This window comes from Canis lupus, chromosome 14 (assembly GCF_011100685.1).
Source record: "Canis lupus familiaris isolate Mischka breed German Shepherd chromosome 14, alternate assembly UU_Cfam_GSD_1.0, whole genome shotgun sequence".
In the NCBI taxonomy this organism is placed as follows: domain Eukaryota; kingdom Metazoa; phylum Chordata; class Mammalia; order Carnivora; family Canidae; genus Canis; species Canis lupus.
Window position 1 is genome coordinate 3875319 of NC_049235.1, and position 24788 is coordinate 3900106.

Below are 24788 nucleotides of genomic sequence, written 5' to 3' on the forward strand. Positions count from 1 at the left end.
CATTCATGCACTCCACTGCCTAGACTTTAAATTATGCCATCTCATTATTGCCCACTGTTTAGCATGTCCCTTTCTAGGCTTTTCTTCCTTTATCATAGAAGCAGCCAGGATTTTTCCATCTTACCTATGAGCTGTAAATAATTTCCTACCACAACAATGTGACTTTTTTTTTTTGTATGAAGGTTACTCTTTGTTCTCATTCTGCCTCTCAAGGTATGCTTTCATATAAAAGCCACAAAATGATTTTAAATGTTAAGTAATGAATGTTGCACTACTCAATGATTAAGCCCTTAACAACTTCATTTGAATAATCACATATAGTTATTTCTAATTACAGGCAAGAAAAATGAGTTAAAAGCTTGATCTAGTACCAACAGGGCAGCTGAAATTGGGGTGATATGTAAAGTGTGCACATTCACAAAAGAGGCAAGTATCTATCTTCTCTTCAGCCTACCAGCTCCTGTGATAAACATTAGACAGATATTTAGTATCTTTAAAGAAATCTGACGTCCTGTCATCCACCCTCTAAAGCACAGAGCAAACACTCAAATTCAAAGACCAACAAGTATCACCTATGCTGCTCAAGTCCCCAGGTGTGCCCATTCATAGGCATCTATTTTGGCTGCTACTGTAATAGTCATTATTATGAGACACTGTCAGAACCTATGGATTCTGAGGTTTTCTAGTACAGTGACCTGTCATTTTGACTGCTATCAATATGTATTCAACAGTACAGGATAGCCTAAGTAATTTTGATTATCCACATTACTTGACCTGATCAATCATACATACTCTTTATTTACATGTTTTTTTTTTTTTTTTTTTGAACTTAGAAAAAAATTACCAGTAGACTTGACTCTCTGGGAAAAAAGTCAACTCTATCTGCCATCTCATTATCCACAAAGACTTAGATTCTGCCAATATAAAGCCATATATGAAACTATTATCATAATGGGAAATATCAGCAGTTCTGTGTTCTCAAGCTTTCAAAGCATGAATATGAACACCTTTATCTGCCTTAGTCCTCACTAAAATCTACTCTGTATAGCAGCTAGCGTAGCCTTTTAAAAATGTTGTATCATGCCATTCTCACATTTAAAAAGCTTCTTACAGTGGATTCTCACCATACTCAAGAGTTATGAACCAAGTCCTTATAGTCACCAAAACCCCACATGACCTGACGTACTCTCTACACCTCACCAGTATCTCTCCAGCCACTCACCTCTCTCTCCATCCCATTTTGCTCCAGCACCATTGGCGTCCTGGCTGCTTCCCCCAAATCCCTATTATGTCCTTGCTTCAGGACCTTTCTGCTCCAGCCATTCCTTCTTCCCAAGGTGCTTCTCCTGACTCGCCCTTACTGCCTTCCGGTGTTGGCTCAAGTGTAACCCCAGTCAAGCCTTCCCTCACTGATGCATTTAAACAGCAACTCAAATCCTCCCTTCCTTGCTTTTGGTTTTCAAAGTACCGCCTGTCTTACCCCATTGTACCATATTTTACTAATTTATAGTGTGTTTCCCTCAACTAGAATGTCAACCGGGATGTAAAGTCCAGGAGGCCAGGAATTTGTCTTATTCACTTCTATACCCCAGAGCCTAGAGCAATGCTCAGCACCAAACAGACACACTTCACACAGAGACTAAATACATGTCGTTAAATATCACCTACTTTGTTTTCCTGTCTCCTCCCACGGTATGTGAGTTCCATAAGGACAGGGATAGATGTCTGCCATGGGTATAACCCCAGCAATTAGAACAGAACACGGCACACAATTAGGACTCCACAGATATTTGTTGAATGAATCATCACTACGTTCTTTTGGCAAGAGCAGAAAGAAAGTTTCAACTCACATCTGCACATTCTCATCTTGCTGGATATGAAATAAAATAATGTAGCCTCAAGATGATTCTATCATCCCCATTTTTACTTTAAAAAGATACATAAACTAAACACACCTATATTTTGTATATAATCCAAAGCACAATTAAAATCCAAAAATGGGGACGCCTGGGTGGCTCAGTGGTTTGGCGTCTGCCTTTGGCTCAGGGCATGATCTCGCAGTCCCTGGATCAAAACCCACAGGCTCCCTGCATGGAAAATGCTTCTCGCTCTGTCTCTGCCTCTCTCTCTCTCTCTCTCTCTCTCTCTGTCTCTCACGAATAAATAAATAAAATCTTCTTTAAAAAAAAAAATCCAAAAACGACAGGGAAAGATCAGTAAAAAAACATCAGTGTTTCCTTGGTGATAAGAAATAAACTTTCACAGTACAAAACTGTCAAAATATACAACAAAAACAAACTCACTTTCATTCCCCCGCCAACATTTTTTTCTCCCATTTATTAATTATTAGAGCCTTTTATGAAAGGAGCTCTGGCCCTTTCTCTTCCCAATATTGAGCTAATTCATAATAGAATTATGTGACATTTACTTTACTGTAAATATCTGATGTACTTTTCTGTCTGATGTAATAAACACAAAGTTTTCTTTCTGTTTTCTTTTGCTCAAAATTCCAGCGTACTTAAAAATGAGGGGAGTGAACAGACTGTAGTAAGCCAAAAATGAAATAATCAAGAGGAGACTCTTTTTCAATACCAGCCAACACTGTCTGGGCAAAGAGGCTATTGACTCCAAGCGATAGGGAGTCAAGGCAGAAACCACTACAGCTTTCCCCTGACATTAGGACAAAGTCCTTTCAGCCAAGCAGACTAATCAGAAAACAGGAATACCAAACCTTCACCCTTACTGTGATTAACCAGGGTAAAGCCAGAAGGTTTTACTGACTCCTCTTGAGCTTTAGTATATTCAGTCAAAATGGACTACAGCTTACTTTAAACTGATCTATAGTGTTACCTCATTTCACAGATAAATCCACAGGACGAACTCACCATTTATAAAGGCTAAGAATTACCACATTCCTTTTGAAAATGCCCAGTTAATTTTACAATGTAAAGAGGTCATCAAATTCCTTCAAAAAAGGTTAAGAGCTTGCTGATTCTCAAATGGTATTCTTAGAGGCTGGAACTCACATATCAACAGCATTTTTAGAAGAATAACTTATATATCGGCTTAGAAAATCACAATAAGATCCAGAAGACAGACCAGAGCATATGTAAGCAGTTACTGCCAGGCAGGTGCAGGGAATTCCCCAACCAACCAACAGCACAGACGGCGCATTTCGAATGGTTCACGCAGCCCTGTGGCCACGGTGCTGCTGGAGGTGCAGCTGCAGAGCTTTAAGGAGGGGACCAGGCATGAGGCTCTGCATCTCCGACCCCAACAGCACACAAGGGGCAAGTATTATGTCGGGGTTCCACAAGATAGCTCATTTTAAGATGGCAGACTACTGCCTAAAAGGTATCTGAAAACCAGCAGCAAGGACCTTAGAGTTATGGAGATCAACATTCAAATCCTACATCTGCTGAGGGAGAAATGGTCACGCCTAGCCAAGATGCAGTGCTAAGTGGTGGCAATTACTGTTAGCAGAGTGGTACTAAAAGGGATTAAAGGAGTGATCCTCAAAACACACAGCCAGGGACCACAGGACTGTGCTTTGAAGGTCAGTTCATCCCTTGGCAAAAATAAAAATACACCTTATGAGCCCACTTTGTCCTTTAGACAGTAAAGACATGGTAGCCAGGAACCAAGAGCTTTTCAAGGATCTGCTACATAAGGAGGTGGGCAGGGATAGAAAGGTGTTAAGAAACAGAAAGATGGAGAGGAAGAAAGAAAGAATGAACAAGAAATTGCTGCAAAATACAAGGAAAATGACAAAACAGAAGTTACTACATGCTTATTACAACTAAGGAAGGATTTTCAAGAATTTCAGTAACATAAATACATGTCTCAATCACTTGTAAGTTAGGTTTTCTTGTCCAAATCACAGCTAGAATGTCTAATGACTACACAGAAGTCACAACCAACTTCAAATGAGGGGACATAAAGCTGAAACTTCAAAAAAATGTTTCAACTGCTACAGCAATACACACATGCACACACATACACAATATGGAACAGGAACATATTAAATACACTGAATACACAGAAATGGGAGCCTCTAATAGTAAGAGGCTCTAGAGTCTTAGAACAGCTCCCCTTTCCAGTGTCCTCATGTTGGGAAAGGTCCCCAGGTCCTTTCCCATTGCAACAAGTAGCAGCAGAAGCCAAGGATAAGTCACAGGAGGAGGCGAGTCTCGGATGCCCTCCGTGATCCTCCTGAGCCAGGCTTTCCAGACACTTGCAAAATTCCCAGAAAGTGTCATTATACGTCACTCACTAATAAGGCCAGTCACCACTATCGTAGCACCTATACACGCTACAAGCCTGGGGCCTGACGGTAGGTACAACAATCACAAGAGGAAAAGAAGGCCCACCTGCTTGATTTTATTTCGAGAGTTGGTGATGCGCTCGGTGATGCTCTGGTACGTGCGAATGGCTGTCGTCAACTCTGTGTAGTGCTGCACGATCAACTCATCCAGGTCACGGTCACACTTCTCATAGGCTTCTTCAAGGCGCCCTTTCTCATTTTCTCGGTCTTCCACATCATCACTGGTAGACAGAGTTCTGGTGAGATAGAGACTGCATCAAGCTCAATGAAATTTAAAAGCAAAAAAGTAAAAGGAATTAAAACACAAGCACACACACCTCACAGATTCAGTAGGAAATGAAACAAGTCACTCAGAAAATACAAAACCACCTTCCTAGTAAATTCCAAGAGCTCATCTAAGTGGATTTGTTGGCTGCCCATCCAAAGAGCCCTGCCATCCAGCTTACCTTGACGTACCGATTTTAATCAGAGAGCAGGCGCCACTACTCTGCCAGAGTCAGGACAGATCCCAAATTGCCTAAGTGAATCCCAGTCTCCATTATCGGTGACAAGTCTGGCCAATGAGACCTAAGGACTTCTAGGAGTAATTTTCTTGCAAAATTAACAGGAAGCAAGACCCTTCTCCTGACACTGGATATTGTTAAACAAAGCCAAGATACTCAAATATTTCACCCATCTTCTAATCATGGAAGGGAAAATCAAGAGAAATGCCAGACTACTGCACTGATATCATTGGGCACGAAAGCAGCCGACCCTAGGGCTGCTTTCCCTCAGGACTTCTCGTTAGGGGACACAGGAAGTATCCACTGTGTAAGTCACCCTCAACCAGTCTTTTATATAAAGCTAAAAGTACACTACCCGATAAAATTACTTATACACTGAGGAACTACATTCCAAATAGCTCATTTAAATGAACTAAATTTGGTACAGAGCCCCCAGTGGCCTGGAAATAAGGTCACATCAGTACTAAAATATGTTACAACAGCAATAATATAAGCTATACTATAAAACAATCCCTACTTTTACCATTCTTCCAACAGCATTAACAAGATTGATATGAGTCAACAACAACCAGGGAATGAGATAGATACACTTATTAAAAATCTTTCAATAACTTAGTTTGATACATGGGCCACAGATCTTTGCTTCTTTTATTATCTTTTTTGGGTAATTTCTTTCTTTTTTTTTTTTTTTTTTTTTTTTAGTGTTATAATCAGTAATAAAGAAACCTTTTTCTCTTATCTCTTGGCTGCGGTAATTTAGAGTTTCATTAAATTCCCTCAGATTTGTCAGCTTATATACATTCAGCATAGCTTATTTCATTTATCTTTAATTTAGGGAGGGGGTAGTTTAGTCTTTTGATGATGGATGCAATCAATTATAAGTCCATCATTAAAACTGCTTTCAGAGATGGTCTATCAGTGAATCAATCACATATCTACTTCCATATATTCACAAGCAAAATACCATACAATGGTTTTTCTCCCACTGTCATTTAGAGCAAGAGATCTTAATTCATGAGCCACATAATATATAAACCTTCCTTCTCAATTTAAAGGGAGATTCAGCAGGCCAGTCTTTGAAATCAATCTAACCTCTAAGAAGAATTTTGTAAATCTGTTACGGATGCCAAGAGACCAGTTCTGGCAGGAAGTGGTAGGAAAGGGGATGGAGGAGACAAGACAAGAAATATAATGAAGGAAAATGCAAAGCCTCTAAGGGTTGTGGGGTGCACTCAGGAAAGCAAACCACTAGGAACCCCAAGACTTGGAAGTAGGCCTTTATCATGCCAGATCCTGTGTCTTCCTCTGTCAACTGGCGATCCTACATCAGACTACCTAGCTCCAAAATTACTTTCAGGTAGAGAATAGTGCACAAATATTTGGCTAATAAAATAAATCAGAATGGATAACCTAGGAGAAATATGGTTTCAAAGACAGAGCTACCAATATCACTTGCAATATTTGGGTACAGGGAGCTAAGTGTGCCTTCCTATTGTTTCTATGCTACATAACTTTGCTCTTTAAATCTGAAACCTTCCAGGCTGTTAATCTAAAGAAAAGCACAATCAGAAAATGCCTTCGATTTATCAACTGTCCCAAAGGGAAGAGTTCCTTGGTATTTACCTCTGATTTCCCTTCTAACAGCAAGCAGCCACGGATTTGTCAAAGCTACACTGGATCAGTTTGCCCATCTTTACAATGCTTTGATTTCCTCTCCACCCCCATTTGTGGAAGGAAACATGCCAAACATCTCACATTGTTTACATTAACTAGGAGAATTACCATTAAAGAAAATGTCAGGCCCAGAGAGGACACCTTCTCGGGCATCAGCTGTCACTGTAACACATTACCACCGCATTAGGAGTTATTTACGAAATACAAAGGGCTACTAAAATGAAGATTAGAAAGTAAATTGGGTCTACAGGGGTTTTAGCTCCTATTTTCATTTTTAGGGAAAATATTTGTATAAGGAAAGAGCCTGTGCCAGGTTTGAGCTCCTTTAATTTCATTCTCTTAATGTAAACTGGGCTGAATGATGGTTTGCCTTTAGTTGGAAATAGAGAATAAAACCACCAAATTTTTGTTATTAGAGGAAAGAAAGGCAATAAGGTTAATAATAACAATAATAATAGCCACAGATGCTGCCAGCAGCCAGCAGCGCTGTGCACTTATAGAACGTATGCTGAATCCTCCTGACAGCCCTTAGGAGTGGTATTATTCTCCTCCCTTAATGTTCTGAATCCTGGCTCCACCACTTAGTACCTGTATGAACTTGGTCATGGCATCTCATTTTGCTCATCTGCAAAATGCAGAGACTAAAGAGATGGTCCTTACAGAGCCACTGGTGAGAATTGAGGGAGATCCAACAAGGCCTGGGGGATCATTAGCACATAACAAATGGCGATGGAGGTGGCTGGCTATCATTATCACCAGTAGTAGCAATAAGAGCAGCAAGGGCAATAGCAGTGTTCCACGATGTCATGCAAAGGACATCCTTTGGAGACAAAGGTTCAAATTCTATCACTCCCAAAACACTAGAGCATTTGGTGCTGGGCATGAGATTTAACCTCTCTGGCTCACTTACTCCTCTGTAATATCAAGAACTGCAGAGAGTCTGAGATTTTATCCTACTCACAAGCTAACAAGTTATCCTGACTGAGTTTCACAGATGCTGCTAGAAGACACAAAACAAAGGACTTTTACTCACAGCACAGCATGTAGCAGGAGCACCAACGTATCTGCAGCAGGCCCTCACCCGGCCTCATAGCAACTGGACCCAACTTTGTGCCTGTACATGCTGTGAGTGACTAGAGAGGAACCTGAATGTAGGAAACTGCATCTATTATACTGGTCAGTACACATGCCTGCCGTTCTTCTACACGGAGAGAATATATCTATCTTCCAAGCATCCAAACACACATCCTTGGCAAGCCAATCTGAAACAAAGGGCATGCAGTGCTTTGCTTATAGGGACTTCAGAAACAACCCTCCCGAGGAGAATGGCCCCCCAAAATAATGAACTGGAATCCCCGGGGTTCCTTCAGAGACTGCATGGTGTCAAGCAATAGTAGACACTATCTCCAACCTCTGTTTTCTTTTCTGCAAAATAAGACCAGAAACATGCAATATCTCCTACAATAAGTATCTGCACAATGAATGAACGATACCCCATGAAAGCAGACTAGAAGTCTAGGGAGAAAGTTTTCATGCCTGCTGCCGAAAGGCAGCAAATTTCAATATGGAACTATCTTATGTTAAGCCAGTCACTTGACCTGAACTGAGGGCAGGATAGAAAAAAACATGAGTTCACCTTGCCAGCCAGGTCAGGAACCTCTCCCCAGCCTTCTAATAAACCTCTGGGAGATGGAAAGCTCACTAGTTCACAAAGCCATTCACTGCAATTCTGAACAGCTCTCCTTGTTACAAAGCCTTTCATGAAAATAAAATCAGGCTCTTTAACATTTCTACCCATTGATCCAAGTTCCACCTTTTTTCAGTTACATAGGTCTATTCCCTCTTCCGTACAATTTCTCTTTCAACAGTAAAGGGCTCTCAGTACTTCCTTCTCAGGTTAAACATCTAACTGCTTCAACCATTTCTCCCACAACATGCCTTCCATGCGGCCCACCATCCTCGTGGACTTCCTCTGAAGTCCTGTCCAAAACAGCTAACACTCACACAGAACTTACTGTATGTCAGATGTTAGTCTAAGGGGTTTATGTACAATAATTCATTTATTCCTGACCTCCATTAGAGGTAGGTACCATTATCACCCCCCTTTTCACAGACAGGAAGCAGAGTTGTGTATTGGAGGCATAGAACTTTTTAGTAGCAGAGCCAGGCCTCCAATCTGAGCAGCCTGGCCCTTAAAAGCTTCCCCATCCTGCTTCTCAAGATGTAGTACAAGGACTCAACACAACATACTCCTAATACAGTCTGGACAGTCCAAACAGGAAGAAGTTTTAATATCCTATATAACATAGGCACTATATTTTTTTATAATTGGCCTAAAACCACATCACATTTTTTTGTAAATATTGAGTCCATAATTCTGACAGTTATGACAGATGAGTGCCAGCTCTCACTCATCTACTTGGGAAATGTTCAAACTAAATACAGAAATGTACATGCATCCTTGTGTCTTACATTTGAGAAAGGGAAGATGAAAGTGAAGCACAGAGTATCAGTTAGTGTCCATCATATGCCAGAGAATGTGCTAGCTATTTTGTACACATGATCTAAGATAATACTCAAAAAGTCTGGCAAGATGGTATCACCACCCTTCTAACGGGTGAGGAATCAGAGGAATAAAGAGGTAAGGAAACTTGCACCCACACACACAGCTAACATGGGAACTGGACTTGAAGCTAAGTACACCTGACTTCAAAGCCCATGCCTTCTCCACTATGCATGTTAGAAACTCCTACCTCTTGTGCCTTCAGCTCCTTCATGCTCACATGTGAAGAGAAGAGTAGATGGCTAGAGATGTAGACAGTACTAAAAAAGCTAAGTCCTCTAACAGTCTTGAGTCTGGACAAGAAGCATGAGCTTGAAGACATGAGCAGAGGAGAAAGATTTGAAGTTGCCACCCCAAGATGCATTCGTTATTGAATCACTTATATATTTCCCCCAATTCCTACCTGAAAACCATTAAGATTTACAAACTATTGTCAAGTTCACAGAAAAACATAAAAGCATACACTAAATTCTAGTTAAGCTAGACACAGAGACATTTCTGGATCACCAAGATTTTTTCACTAAGACAGCTCTGGCATTCTGCATGATGAATTACATCGCTAACCAAGGAATTTATTTACCCAATGGGCTGAAAGGACTATGGTACACATGCTACCTCTAACAGCACCTAGTAGGAACACATGCTCTACGATTCTAGTGAACTCATAGCCATCAGCGCCAGGCGAGCCTTACAAACAAGTATTTAACCCAACATATGTAACTGCAGATCTAAAACTGAATTTGTCAGTTTCCTTTTTTTATACCAGCTTCTGTATTTCAGTCTAGCCAGTCAAGTGTTTTGAAATGAAAATAACTGGTCACCATCACTGACTCCTTCTATGGAGCAATTTTGCCTTCACCGTGGACTTAATAGAGTCATGGAGTCCAGACAGAGAAAGCACACAAAAGTCGATAGTACTCTTAAAAAAGTAAGATCAAATAAAAGAAAAAGCACACCTATGAAAATAAGGTTAGTCACCCAAAGGTAACCCATCACTCGAGAAATAACAACCTTCAGTCAAAGACAAAATGAAAGGATGCAAAGAGAACACAAATCTAAAACCGCCAATTTGGTATATATCGTAACTTTCTTACTCCTCTCACCATACACCTCAACCCTGAGGCATTTGCGACTTCCAAGCTCTTTAACCTTGGGCCAGTCACTTAGCTTCTGTGTCTGTTTCTTTCCTTGCCAAACAGAGGACAGTAAGTGCCTGCCTCACCAGGTGGTTGTGATTGGCAAAGTACCTGAATGTGCTTCTTAAAATATAAAGTGCCCCTGATGTGTGTGGGCTGATACATTGTTAGGAACCAAATAAATCATCTGTGAATCACAACACTGTTAGCCCAAGCCTTCCCTATTCGAAAGTTCCTGAAGGTATTTATTCACAAACTGAGGTCAGACCTTTTCTTTATATTCTTACAGTGCCTGGTACATTAAAAGTGCTTAGGGAAGCTAAATAATGAGCAGCAGCAAGATGCAGGCTCTGAAGAGGTCACAAAGGACAGTTCCTGCCTTAAGAAACAATTGCTACTAAATTATCTCACACAAAGAAATGCCTGTCCAAAAACCTCTAGGAAAGAACAAACAATAGTTACCTCAACCCTATTCAGTTCATTTAGTCATTCAACAAAGTTATTAAACACCTTGCACTTGGCAGACAAGTTCTAAGCAGCTAGACATAGAGCTGGGAATAAAAGCAATCCCTCCCTCAGAAAGCTTACATCTAGTGAGGAAGCAGGAAATGCAAGAGAAATCTACAACACATGCAGGCCAGGAAGAAACAAGTATGGAAAAGACAGAGGCCAGGCTGGAGAAGGGGAAGTATTTAACACAAGGAAGCCAGAGAAAACCTCCCTGATAAAGACAGCATTTGAACAAAGCTTTCTAGGAAATGAGGGGGAGAGAGGTGGCACTGTCTGGACAAGCAGATTTCGGAAAGAACAGAAGATGCACAGGCTCTGAAGCAGGGTATGTTTGGCCTGTTGAAGGTACAAGGAATGGCAAAGAAGTCAATGTGGCTTCAGAGAAGCAAAGAAGGGGACAGTGATAGATCAGGTAGGAAGCTGGAAGCCAAATCAGGTACAGCTTTCTGGACTTTTACTTTAAAAGCATTCTTTGATGCCACCGGGGGGTTAGCACCCAGATAAAGAGTAACAACTTTCGGGGTGCCTGGAGGGCTCAGTGGGGAAAGGAGGCAACTCTTGATTTTGGGATAGTGAGTTTGACCCCACGATGGGTGTAGAGAAATAAAAGAAAAATAAATAGGGGTGCCTGGGTGTCTTAGTGAATCAAGCATCTGCCTTCATTCAGCTCAGGTCATGATCTCAGGGTCCTGGGATAGAGCCCTTCATGGGTCTGTCTGCTCAGTGGGGAGTCTGCTTCTCCTTCTCCCTCTGCCTGCCACTCTGCCTACTTGTGCATGCTCTCTCACTCTGTCCAATCAATAAGTTAAAAATCTTAAAAAAGAAAAGAATGACAGCTCTCAACCAGTTTTTAATAATGAATACTGAATGGCAAATACTCAACAATATTTCAAGTTTCATTTTACATCTATCCAACCTCTTTCCAAAAAAGATCAGAGATCATTTGTACAAGAATATAGATACTACAAATGAGAAAGTGAAACTAGTTAAGGTGATATGGGATAAAATGATGCCATACAAATGTAGAACGCAGGTATGCAGGGCATGTGGAAAAACACAGTTGACAAGAAATAAGCCCTCAATCTAACTCTGAGGTTCCTAGTCATGCAAAAAGGGAAATGTAGCCAATTAAATCACTCTCATTATCAACAAGATGGATTCCAGTTCCTTCACTGAGGAAGCAAACTTTAAGCTACTCCTAAACTCTAAAAGAAATCTTTAACTTAAAACAATAAGGAAGACAATATGCAATATAGTAAACGAGGTCCTCAACCACCCTCTGAAACAATAAATTTTGCATATTCATTTCTTGTAAGTTCCTTCCGGAAGACAACTTTAAAACGCAACTCAGACTGAGAGATTGTGACTCTAAACATAGTCCAAGCATGAAGCTTTTCCAATGATCCATTTTCATCTCAGGATGGAATCTGAGGAATTTATAGGATGAAATGAATCAAATCATGTTTCATTAACTTCTTCCTCTCAGCAAGTCCTTTGATAGTTTAAGCTGACCAGAGAGCGAGCAGTCCTTTGAAGAGCATCAATAGTACAAGTATTTGGTATCAGAGGGTTAGCAGGGGACTGTTAAATACTATAAGCCAGAAAAGCATGTAGAAAGGTTGGCAACCAATTGTGAAAAATTAACAACCAGCCCAGGGCTCTAGCCTGAGCCTCAAGATCACCCATAATAATGATAGACTGTCACCCTGGAAGGATTTGGGGGGTATTTTAACAAAGTGATAACTCTCCAGAATACCACCTGTTATAGACACATCCTCCTACCACTACCAAATTTATATAGAAGTACTAACCCCCAATGTGACTCTTTGGAGATTAGGGTCTCAAAGGAAGGTTATATGGGTGATGCCTCAATGACATAGAATTGGTGTCCTCATAAGCAGAGAAAGAGACACAAAACAGCCCTCTCTCTTTATATACTCACAGAAGAAAAGCCATTTGAGGACACAGCAAGAAGGTGGCCATCGACAAGCCAAGAAGAGAGGCCTTCCCAGAAACCAACCTGACTGGTACCTTGATCTTCGACCTCGACTCCAGAACTGTGAGAAAATAGATTTCTGTTTAAGCCACCCAGTCTGTGGTGTTCTGTTACAGCAGCTAGAGCCGACTTATACACCACCCCATAAAACACAAGCAGTATTATTTTGCTTGGCTAAAATCTCAAGGCAGATGTTACTGGTCATGCCCCTTAGCCGATAGCAACCCAGATTCTCAACAAAACCTCAAGAATTAACTGCTTAATACAGCTTCAGATAACTAATTAACCTGCTATAAGAAATATTTAATGTAACACACCTGAATTTTGGTGACACCTGCAGAACAATTAGCATTAAGTCATGCTATCTGAAAACAGTTAATACTCTTAATTGTCTACTAAGAGCATTCCTTGCTGGTATCCAGTGACCCCTCTTCCAGGAATAATAAAGACTAACAAAACAATTAGTGTAAATCCCTTCAAACAATTCAGAAAAACTAATTACAAGTAAGGTCCCACATATCCAAAAATCACTTATCAGGAAGCTACAGCTATTCAAAGCACAATCTACACTAGGAATCAAATCTCAGTGACACCCTTTCTAGGAAATACTTAGAATAGGCCTCTTACAGAATCCAGAGGTCCTCCAGCCCCTGCACTTTTTTCAGGTACCTGAACACCTCAACCAGTACCACCTTCTGTGTTAGGGCAAATCTAATGAATTTGTTTAGTCACATAATGGAAAGAGCACCAGACAAAGGGTCCTCTTTATTTACAAAACCTTCTAATATGTTATCAGAAGGCAAAAATTGAGTATTTTTAAACCCAAATACACAAGGGTTAGTTTCAGACCCTCATTCCAAATAGGGAAAAAAAACAAAAACAAAAACCTATTAGCTTAGTGAGCTCTCCAGAACATTCATTTTTGTTACTGACCCCATTACAGAAACAAAAAGTCTAGAGCAGACAAGATTCTTGAATACGTGAACCCCATTTTCTTTAACAAACTGTTCCTAGTTTAGACTAGGTCTGCTTAGCATTTATTTCAAAGCATAAGAGTAAGATTTTTCCTTTCATTTAAAGCATGAAACAGCTAACCTAAATGCCTGACATGGGCACCTGGGTGGTTCAGTGGTTGAGCATCTGCCTTTGGCTCGGGTCATGATCCCGGGGTCCTGGGATCAAGTCCTGCATCAGGCTTCTCACAGGGAGCCTGCTTCTCCCTCTGCCTATGTCTCTGCCCCTCTCTCTGTGTCTCTCATGAATAAATAAATCTTTTTTTAAAAAAAGAAAAGAAATAAATGCAGGACAGTAACATGTCAGCACAGGAACTAAAGACAGTTCTAGGGGCACCTGGGTGGCTCAGTCAGGAATCTGCCTTCATTTCAGGTCATGATCCCAGGGTCCTGGGATGGAGCCCCATGTCAAGTTCCCTGCTCAGCGGGGAGTCTCCCCCACACACACACCCCTCATGTGCACATGCGCATACACAGGCTCTCACTCAAATAAACAATTTTTTTTTAAAAAAAGACACTTCTAGGTATGAGTAGAGAATAAATTCAAACAAAAGGGGAGGAAAAGATATCACCAAGAATATAAATACTAAGAAATTGAGAAGGTCTTCAAAGCCTATTCTACTAAGCAGAGCACTTTGTATATGATGATTCATCTACAATACTTCCAATGAATTAAAAAAATATGAGAACCTCATAATTCTGAGTTTGCGTGGAAAAAAATCACATTAAATGTTTGAGATGTGTATCGCTATATAATCACATAAGATATGGCTTCACTCAAAGCATAACCAAATCTACATTACACTTTTTAATCCGATTTTATTATATTCAATTATACACTGCAACTGCTTGTTTCTTAATTATGTCTTATTAGATCCCACAAAATACAAGATAATCCCATCCCAATTGATAGCAATTCATGATGACAAGTCCCTCTGAAAAACTTTTCTGATGCATAAAAACAACATCCCTTAATTCACTACAAAGATTCATTTAATATCAAGTGACAGTAAACAATTTCTGCTTTAAAGTCAATTGAAAATTCACTGGTGTCTTGCTTCAGACAGTACTTAGGGCTAATTACTCAACCCAATACATGCAGTTTTTCAGTATTTCAATTAACTAAATCATACAAAATACTTCTGGGGACCAAAAGCTCTAAGTCTTACAATCAACAGAGAAGGCCATTATCTGAAATTAAGTAAAATCAGCCTCACTACAGCATAAAACTGAGTCTGGGATTGACAGAGTCAATTTAAAAATCTACCCCCTACCTTTACTTAAGGGAGGTTACCTCTTTTCCCACTACCATTTGGAGCTCCACATCCCCCTTAAAGCCTTCTCCACAGGGAGCTTATTTTTCATCTCCAGGGAATGTTATAGTTACTACAACACTATTATGGCATTTGGTCTTTTTTTTTTTTTTTAAGATTTTATTTATTTATTCATGAGAGACAGAGAGAAAGAGAGGCAGAGACACAGGCAGAGGGAGAAGCAGGCTCCATGCAGGGAGCATGATGTGTGACTAGATCCTGGGTCTCCAGGATCACACCCTGGGCTGAAGGCGGCACTAAACCGCTGAGCCACCCGGGCTGCCTGGCATTTGGTCATTTTAAAGGCGTAGACTACTTCCTAATATGGAGCTTCCAGTGAGTTCCTCAGAAATCCTATTTTAGAGGACAACAGTAGGTGTTGCATGGTATTAGGCTATCTTGGAAATTCTGAACTACACAAATTGAAACAAGTTTCTTAACTGCAGACATCCAGGAGACTTTAATACATTTGTGTGCCAGGTGCTCTAGGAGGGAGGGCAGAAGCTGGGTGGGCAAGACATGAAGATTATGTAGTAATTCTCTACCCTCTCCCCAGTCCATAAACACACACATACATTTTCAAGGAAATTTTTAAACACATACAAAAACAGACTCCTCAAATAACCCAGCTTCAAAAAATATCAACACATCCCAATCTTGTTTCATCTATACCCTAACTTCAACCCTCAACCCGTTGTTTTGAAGCAAATTCTAGACATATTTCTATCAGTATATAGTTCACCATATATCTCAAAATAGTCTTATTTCCAGTATAATCTAAATAGCATTATTTTGGTTCCAGGTGTCCAATATAGTGATTCAACAATTCTATACATGACTCAGTGTTCATCACAATTACATGTACTCTTAATCCCCTTCACCATTTTCACCCATCCCCACCCACCCACCCCTCTTGGCTCTGGCAACCACCTGTTTCTTCTCTATAGTTAAAAGTCCGTTTTGTTGTCTTTTTCTTTATTCATTTGTTTTGTTACTTAAATTGTAAAAAATAGCCAGGATACCACTGTCTCAGCTTTAAAAAGTTAATGCTAATTGGTTTATTTCCCCAACTAAAATATGTCCAAATGACTACTCAAATACCCTGGTAATTCTGTTAAACTGCTCCAAAGTATTCTGCTCAGGTAGGTCAGCTGGTGAATGAGAGTCTGCATTTTTTTTTTTTTTTTTTTTAAGATTCTACATTTCCTGCAAGCTCTCAAGTGGTATTTTGGGTATAGAATGATGTTTCCCATAATATTTAGCACAATGACAGGCACCAAATTTTAAATGGAAAACACTTTTTGCATTATACACCACTTTATTTTTTTGCTAGGGCTTTATAAAAATCTTTGAAACAATAAAAGATCTCCTAAGAAACTTAAAATATTAAGTTTTCCTACCACGTCAAACGGTACACGAGAACTTTCCTGTTAAATGGCGAGTTCCCATTGTTTTTCTTTCTTTTTTTTATTTAAAGATTTTATTTATTTATTCATGATAGACAGAGAGAGAGAGAGAGAGAGTCAGAGACACAGGCAGAGGGAGAAGCAGGCTTCATGCCGGGAGCCTGACGTGGGACTCGATCCCAGGACTCCAGGATCACACCCTGGGGCGACGGCAGGCGCTGAATCGCTGAGCCACCCAGGGATGCCCCCCCCCTCCATTGTTTTTCAAGGCAAAATTCCCAAACATATAAAGGACTGGCTACTAAAAAGACCAGAACTCATTTCATGGCTTGGAAGCAGTTAAAAACGTAAGGCCCAGCAGAGTACAAGACCAGAGGGAGCAGAGCTCACAATTGCAAACTGAAAAAAAGCAAGCACAGACTGGAAACCTCCAAGTGCAGGCAAAAACAAAATGCAAAACAAAACCACCAACAACAAAAACAATCTACGTGCTGTGCCACCCAAAGAAAACCAATTACCAGCTATATGAGAGCTGAGGCTACAGTGAACAATACTATCACAGGAGAACGAACTTTTTTTTTTAAATAAATACATAAACAGACGCAAAATAGTTCCAAAGTATTTCTAGGACTTCTGAAAGGAAAGTCCCCGGAAAAATACTATCTGAAGTGGAAGTTATTTAACTGTTTAATTAAATATTCTGCAAAATACTGCAAAATCAGAAAGGCCATTAGGACCAAGATACCTAGTTCACTCTCATGCCAGAACTTTATACACATCTGATTACTTTATTCTTCCTCTCTGTGAATATGCAACTGATGAAATCTGACCAATGAAAATTAATCTTTAAAGATATTTTTCAAAATATGAAGCACTGACAGACTTCTGCTTCTGACCTAGGTGAAATAACTAGGACTAGATTTACCCCTAGCATCTGAAAGTAACAACCACCAAAGACAACGATTTCAAAACCTTCAACATTAAGTCAGTTAGAGTTTGCAGGGCAGGTGGAGAAGAAAAAGTACAGCCCACTCTGGAGATCTGTTAGAAGGGCTCCCTTAAAGCTTCAGCTCCCTATCATCAGCCCATGCCAGAGAGAAAACCATTCAAGGTCAGGAAAAGAACCACCAATGAGGAGTGGGCATGATTATCTGAAATCACACACAGCCAGAGGAGAAAAATCTCCTGATTCACAGAGCACTTGGGTGGAGTACACAAAAGGATTTTGCCATAGTAGTGAGACAAAACTAGCCCTAGACCAAATGATGCTGTGCCCCCATAAGCAAAATTTAAAATAAGACCTGAGAGAACCATGATTTCCAAGTTACTTAACCAAATCCTAGAACAAAATTCAGGCACATTTACAGGAAAACAAAGAAATGCACTATCAGTACCCAAGAAGGTAAAAATCACAATATCTAGTATCCAAAATGTATGTAAGCCATGTAAAAAAGGAGGAGCAGATATTAATCAACTAAAACTAACCCAAAAATGTCATGAGGCAAAATTAGTAAACACAAACATTAAAATTATTATAATACGGGGATCCCTGGGTGGCGCAGTGGTTTGGCGCCTGCCTTTGGCCCAGGGCGCGATCCTGGAGACCCAGGATCGAATCCCACGTCAGGCTCCCGGTGCATGGAGCCTGCTTCTCCCTCTGCCTATGTCTCTGCCTCTCTCTCTCTCTCTCTCTGTGACTATCATAAATAAATAAATAAAATTAAAAAAATTATTATAATACTTGTATTTCATTGTTTAAGAAGCTACAGAAAAGACTGAATGTGCAGAGAGAGCTATTAAAGATTTTTTCTTAAAAGACCCAGGTCAAACTTCTAGAGCTCGAAACCACAATCTAAATTACACTACATAGGATTAACAACAGATTGGAGATTGCAGAAAAGATTAATGAATTTGAAGACACAGTAATAATAGACCAGAGGGGAAAACACTAGCATTCAATGAGGTTTGGGACTCGAAGTGCCTAAAATACTTAAATCTGACCAACAATATGTAAGACTTACACATTGAAACCTATTAAAAAATTGCTAAGAGAAATTATAAAAAAAATTAAAAAATTAAAAAAATTTAAAAAATTAAAAAAAAAAATAAAAATAAAAAAATAAAAAATAAAAAATTGCTAAGAGAAATTAAAGAATTAAATGAAGACATACACCTGTTCAGGGATAAAAAGACTCAATATGACCAAGATGTCAATTCTCCCATATTAATCTGTATACTCAACGCAATCTCAACCAAACTCCCAGCAGGTTTTATTGTAGAAATTAACTAGCTAATTCAAAAATTGTTATGAGAAAAAAATAAAAGATAAATAAAATTGATGTGGAAATGGGCAGCGCGGGTGGCTCAGCAGTTTAGCATCGCCCTCAGCCCTGGGTCTGATCCTGGAGACCTAGGATCGAGTCCCACAACAGGCTCCCTGCATGGAGCCTGCTTCTCCCTCTGCCTGTGTCTCTGCCTCTCTCTCTCTCTCTCTCTCTCTCTCTCTGTCTCTCATGAATAAATAAAATCTTTAAAATAAGTAAATAAAATAAATGAATGGTGTTGGAACAACAGGAAACTCTTGCATTAAAAAAATGAACTGGAAAAAAAAGGACAGGGATGCTGTGTTTGTCTTACACAGGTAAGTGGTTACAAAGGTAAAAATTCATCAAGCCATATACTTAATATATGTGCACTTTACTATATGCATGTATACCTTAAAAAAGGAGACAAGTCAGCATATAAGCTAGCGACAGAGGGACGCCAGGCTGGCTCAGTCAGAGAGCATGTAACTCTTGATCTTGGGATTGTGAGTTCGACCCCCACATTGAATGTAGAGATACTTAAAAATGAGTTAGCATATAGAGTAAGATCCTATATTTATTTTTTAAATAATATTTGTTTGAAATTTAAAAATTTCTATCCATCCAACATTTCCACATACACACACACACACCGCAATGTCTAGAATTAGGTTCATCTAATATCAATGACAGTAACTTACAAAGCATAAAGTATAGAATAATTTTCATCTCCACATCTTCCTGAATTTCCATTGTTTGAATTCTTTATGGTGAATGTGTATTGTTTTTATAACAATACAGTTATGTTTCTAAAACTAGAAGCAAAGTTATTAATAGTGTTTTAATTCTGAGTAAAGAGAATATGAGAATTTATTTTCTTCTCTGTAATTTTCTATATTTTTCAATTCCCCTACTTAAAAAATATTTATATAAATCCAAAGACTATATATATAGCAACATGAAAAAATTTCGTTATGCTAAAAAAGTGTTAAGTTTGTTTTAATTACAACCTTTAAATTTCTGTATGTACCTAGACAAGATCCACACAAAAACCTTACAAAGGAAAATAGATAATATTTGGGAAAGGAGATTGTTGGACTTCTTTTTTATGACTTTTTCTTTTACAAGTTTTTCTGATACAGAAAGGGGAAGTTGCAAATACAAGTGTGCACAGGAAGAGAACAAAATGCATGGAATGTTGCTGAAGATCCCACATATATCCAACAATACAGAAGAGAGAACCATCTTTTCCATAAATGATGCTGGAACAACTGAACGCCCACCTACAGAAATAAAAAAAAAAAGGAATCTAGACACAGATCTTATAGCCTTTGTAAAAATTAATTCAAACTGGACAGTGATCCTAAGTACAACACAAAATATGAAACTCCAAGCACTTAACATTGGAGAGAATTTAGATGATCTTGGGCAGGGTACAGACTTCTTAGATTACAACGCGAAAGACATGACTAAAGACAGAAATCACTGATGAGCTGGACTTCATTAACATTAGAAACTCCTGCTCTGGGAAAGACTCTGTCAAGAGAATGAGAAGACAAGCCACAAACTGGGAGTAAATATTTGCAAAGTGCATATATCCACATACATCTGGATACTCACTGCAATTTATTTTTAACAGAAGATCAAAAAAAAAAAGAAAAGAAAAGAAGAAATTAAGTGTTTGTTATAAAAGGTGTGGGAGGAAAAAAAAAAAGGTGTGGGAGAGGGACCACCAATTAAATAGATTATGGTGTAACCATATGACAGAATACCACATAGCCATTTAAAAGACAGATGGATCAGTATGTGCGGTTAGAAAAGATCTCCAAAATAAAGAAAAGCAAAGTAACAGCTAAAACCATAGATCGGATGACCCCATTTGTTTAAAGAATATAGAATATATAATCTTAATGAATATTCCTTAAGTGTATATAAATTCATAAGCATCATATATTAAGTATTAAAGAATATTCTTGTTTAAAAATTATCATTCACACTTACTTATAAATATAGGTTTCTATTTCTCTCAAGGAACGAAAGGACACTTAACAGAGGTATTTCAGGAAGGAGATAAATAGGGTGAAAACTCTTCATTTTTTATTTTGTTCCTCTGGAAATATTTGAATTTTCTAAATATGTAACTAAATTTTTAAAAATATATATGTGATTTTTTTTAAAAAAATCACATATATACAATTTTTCAATGGCAAAAAGGCCTATGTAGGCAAAGACATCATAGGCCTTTCAATTTGCTGGTTCATAAACTTTCTGTCTTTAACTTAATAAACATTTTATATTTTATGGCTGTTTATATTTTATGTTTTACATGCACACATAAGCATACATATATTTAAATCTAGCTTCTGTGGCTGACTCAAATTATCAATAATTACCATCTTAATTTAGCTACACAAGGTCTCTTGGTTACAAAGTGAACATTCTGACAACTGGAATCAAACATTCAAGCCAAACAAGGAAGGATATTTGTAACAGAAAATTAACATCATATCATGGTTGCTATCTAGTGAGCATTACAATCAAACTTCTAACCAGAGAAGCAGCAGATCCTGAAAAGGAAGAAATGAATATTCGTGTGCGTTCTCCATGCCAAACCATATTAGCCCCTTTATACACTCTTTAATTTTCCCCAAAACCATAGATCATATTATTATCCCATTTAACAAATGAGGAACTAGACACAGTGGTCTCAAGTAACCGGTCCAAGGTAACTCTAACATGGGTAATACAATCCAGTGAGTGTCTACTAACTATACCCAACTCCCACCAAGCACTGTGACTACACCTATCTACTCTAAGTAGTGGCTTGAAAAAACCTGACCCTATCACCCAACATTAAACCTATCCACCTCAGAGCCTTCAGGAAATCTCAATGCTAAAAATTACACATGAGGTTAGAAGCTAAGACATGTGTTCCCAAGATCTTAATTCATGTTTAGCAGGGAAAAAAAGGGAGGGGGGATTATTTTGCCCCTTCTATCCACATATGCTGTCAGAAGTCCCAGGACTTGGAGGAAAAAAAAGTGTTTAGTGTCCAGACAGCCTCGCAGTAATTTTCAAACAGCACCTGCATTCCTTGTGCCAAGATGCCTCAGGGTACAAAGAGAGCTAGCTGGAAACCCGAAACACCATAATGAGACAGGCTCAGATGGTCTCAGATAAAGAGAAGAGGTAGTCCTGGAAACAACACTGACCACCCAACACAACTTCAGGGACTCTGCTCCAAACACAGTGACCACGTTCCTTTCTGCCACAAACTGTGTCATGGAACTCAAAGCTGTTTGTTCAAAGCCCTGATCAAAGCCTGGACCCCTTCAACAAAGCTCGCTTTGAATTAAATATGGGGCTGACCAAAACACTCTCTGTGGAGGAAGGGAATTTAACAGGTGTCTACAATAAAGGATTTTTCTAAGTTTTTGAAATTCCAACTTCTGTGAAGACATGAAAGTTGATGAAAACGTGAGCCTTCAACTGCCTTCAGACCTCCTTGACATCTGTAACCAGAGTCTGTCTACAAAAGCTCTGCTCTGAGGTTTCAATAAGGTCACCTCAAGTCACCGCCAAAGTTTGTCTTACCAATTAAATGGTCTATTAAAGGCTAACTTATAAAGAGAAGAGAGTCAACATTTAATTGGAAAGCAAATCACCTAACAGTAAGTGGTAGACACATTTCCCAATTAAAAATCTGACAAGAACACACAAAAATAAAACAGCATCTCCAAAATGCCATCTTGCTTATTCCCCATTTAGAAGGGCTGCCTGCTCCGATTTCACACCAAACTAAAGGTTAGGAAGGGGGAAAAAAAATCAATAGGAAGGTGGGAAAATGCTGTGTGCGGGCACATGTGTTAAAACTGTCCAAATTTACATCAGCAGGTGATCACAACTCTGTCCACCCAATTAGTTCCATTTTAAAGGGCCAGTGGCAAGACTTGAAACCAAAAGCTGCAGTTAGCAGTGGCCTCCGACAGACTGGGTCCCAAGCGCTGTCCCTCTCCTCATCAAAGCCCCACTTCCCAGCCTGAAGACCTCTTCTGCAATACCCGGGGAGCCCACCCTTTGAAACATCTGATTGTCCTAAAATATTTTTACTCAATAATTTTTAAACGGTTAAGAACTTCATTTATGAGTCTCAAGATACGTAAATACCCATTGACCAAATATTACATTTTCACAACTATACTATCCTTCTTGAAATTCTTTTTTTTTAAAAGATTTTATTTTTTATTTATTCAGAGAGACAGAGAGGCAGAGTCACAGGCAGAGGGAGAAGCAGGCTCCATGCAGGGAGCCTGATGTGGGACTCAATCCCAGGTCTCCAGGATTACACCATGGGCTGCAGGCGGCGCTAAACCGCTGCGCCACCGGGGCTGCCCTCTTTTGATTTTTAAATGCTTTAAAGTGATGGACAATCACACTAGCAAAATACTTATTATTTAACTATTTGGTGGAACAGCTAGAACTAGTGATGAGATCTGGCTGGTCCCCAAGTCTATACCTACTGTGTCCTTTGAACCCTTATCCACCTGTTGTTTTCTTATCCAGTGTTAAAAGACAACTAACAATAAATACTGCTTCAAGTCCTAGAAATAGCTTTAAATATATGTGTGTTATGCCACTACATGATGAGGTATAGAAACAACTTTTTCTTTTTTTTTTTAAAGATTTTATTTATTTATTCATGATAGACAGAGAGAGAAAGAGAGAGAAGCAGGCTCCATGCAGGGAGCCCGATGTGGGACTTGATCCCTGGACTCCAGGATCACCCCCTGGGCCAAAGGCAGGCGCTAAACCACTGAGCCACCCAGGGATTCCCTAGAAATGACTTTTTCTAAAAAAATATTTATTTGAGAGAGAGAGAGAGCACATGCGCACGTGCATGCATGTGCACACCAGTGGAGGGGTGGAGCATAAGGGAGAAGAAGTAGGGAATCTCAAGTAGACTGCCCACTGAGCACATATCCTCAACCTTGAGATCACAACCTGAGCCATAACCAAGAATTGGACACTTGGCCAACTGAGCCACTCACGTATACCTAGAAATGGCTTTTTTAACGTATCTGAGCAGAAGAACCAAAGGGGAATTTTTAATATTCACTATTCAAAAAAGAAAACAACAGCTCAGTGATATAAAAAGATAAAGCTAAGCTAATCAAACTTTTCAAAGGGCCATCGCTGACAAGTCATTTATTTGGTGACAAACGACAGGTCCAAGGAAACATAAAGGAGAACTGGCATGTATCAGATATATCTTCAAGGAGGCTCAGATGTTACAAATATGAGCCTAAAATGGGTTCAGGAAAGCTTTGGTCTTTGAGAATATGAAGAGGTCAAGGAGAAGAGAAGGTAATCCAAATTTTACAGGAATTAAGAATTATGAATACAATGTTGCAAGGATAGCACAAGGAATACAGACTGAACAGATAAACAAAGCAGCAACTTCAGAGTGACAGACCAATTTACCAACAAGAAATATACATTTTCCATTCTTTTTTCCTCAGTTTTAGAGGATGCAACAGACATATAACACCACAGGTATTTAAGGTATACAACACGGTTTAATAAACCATATATTGCAAAATAATTACAATAAAGTTAGATGCATCCACCTCACAGTAACATTTTTTCTTGTAACGAGAACCTTTAAGATCTACTCTCTTGGCAACTCCATTCCCCATTCTATTCTCCCCTGAAGTACCCTCCCCTGCTTCTCCCCACCCAAACATCAAAATAATACTACCAGCCTCGTCTCATTAACAGCCACTGTTTGTGAAATTTAAACCACTGCATATGTTCAAGAGCACATCAGGGAGGAAACAACAAGGAAAGAGAGCTAGCAACGCTCTCAGGTGAACCCCACAATTTTCCTGTGACTCAAAGAAATATTGATATATAACACTCAAAAACCAACAACAACCAGTCTTAAATAAGGTCATATGTAACCACGAACTCTAATCCTTACTAAAGTTGCCCAGGATGTTAGATCTGGACACTCCATTATAGTGTGCTAGTTAACAGATGTAATAAGG

General features: G+C 39.2%; 1 protein-coding gene across 8 annotated transcripts in view; it reads right to left on the reverse strand.

Moving 5' to 3' along the window:
- The window catches only part of EXOC4 (exocyst complex component 4), a 744112-nt gene that overhangs the window by 717125 nt on the left and 2199 nt on the right, over window positions 1–24788 (reverse strand). For all 8 annotated transcript variants that reach the window (XM_038556467.1, XM_038556468.1, XM_038556469.1 and 5 more), the window contains exon 2: window positions 4371–4560. In XM_038556467.1, the coding sequence (XP_038412395.1) occupies window positions 4371–4560 (190 nt within the window). The remainder of the gene's footprint in view (window positions 1–4370; window positions 4561–24788) is intronic.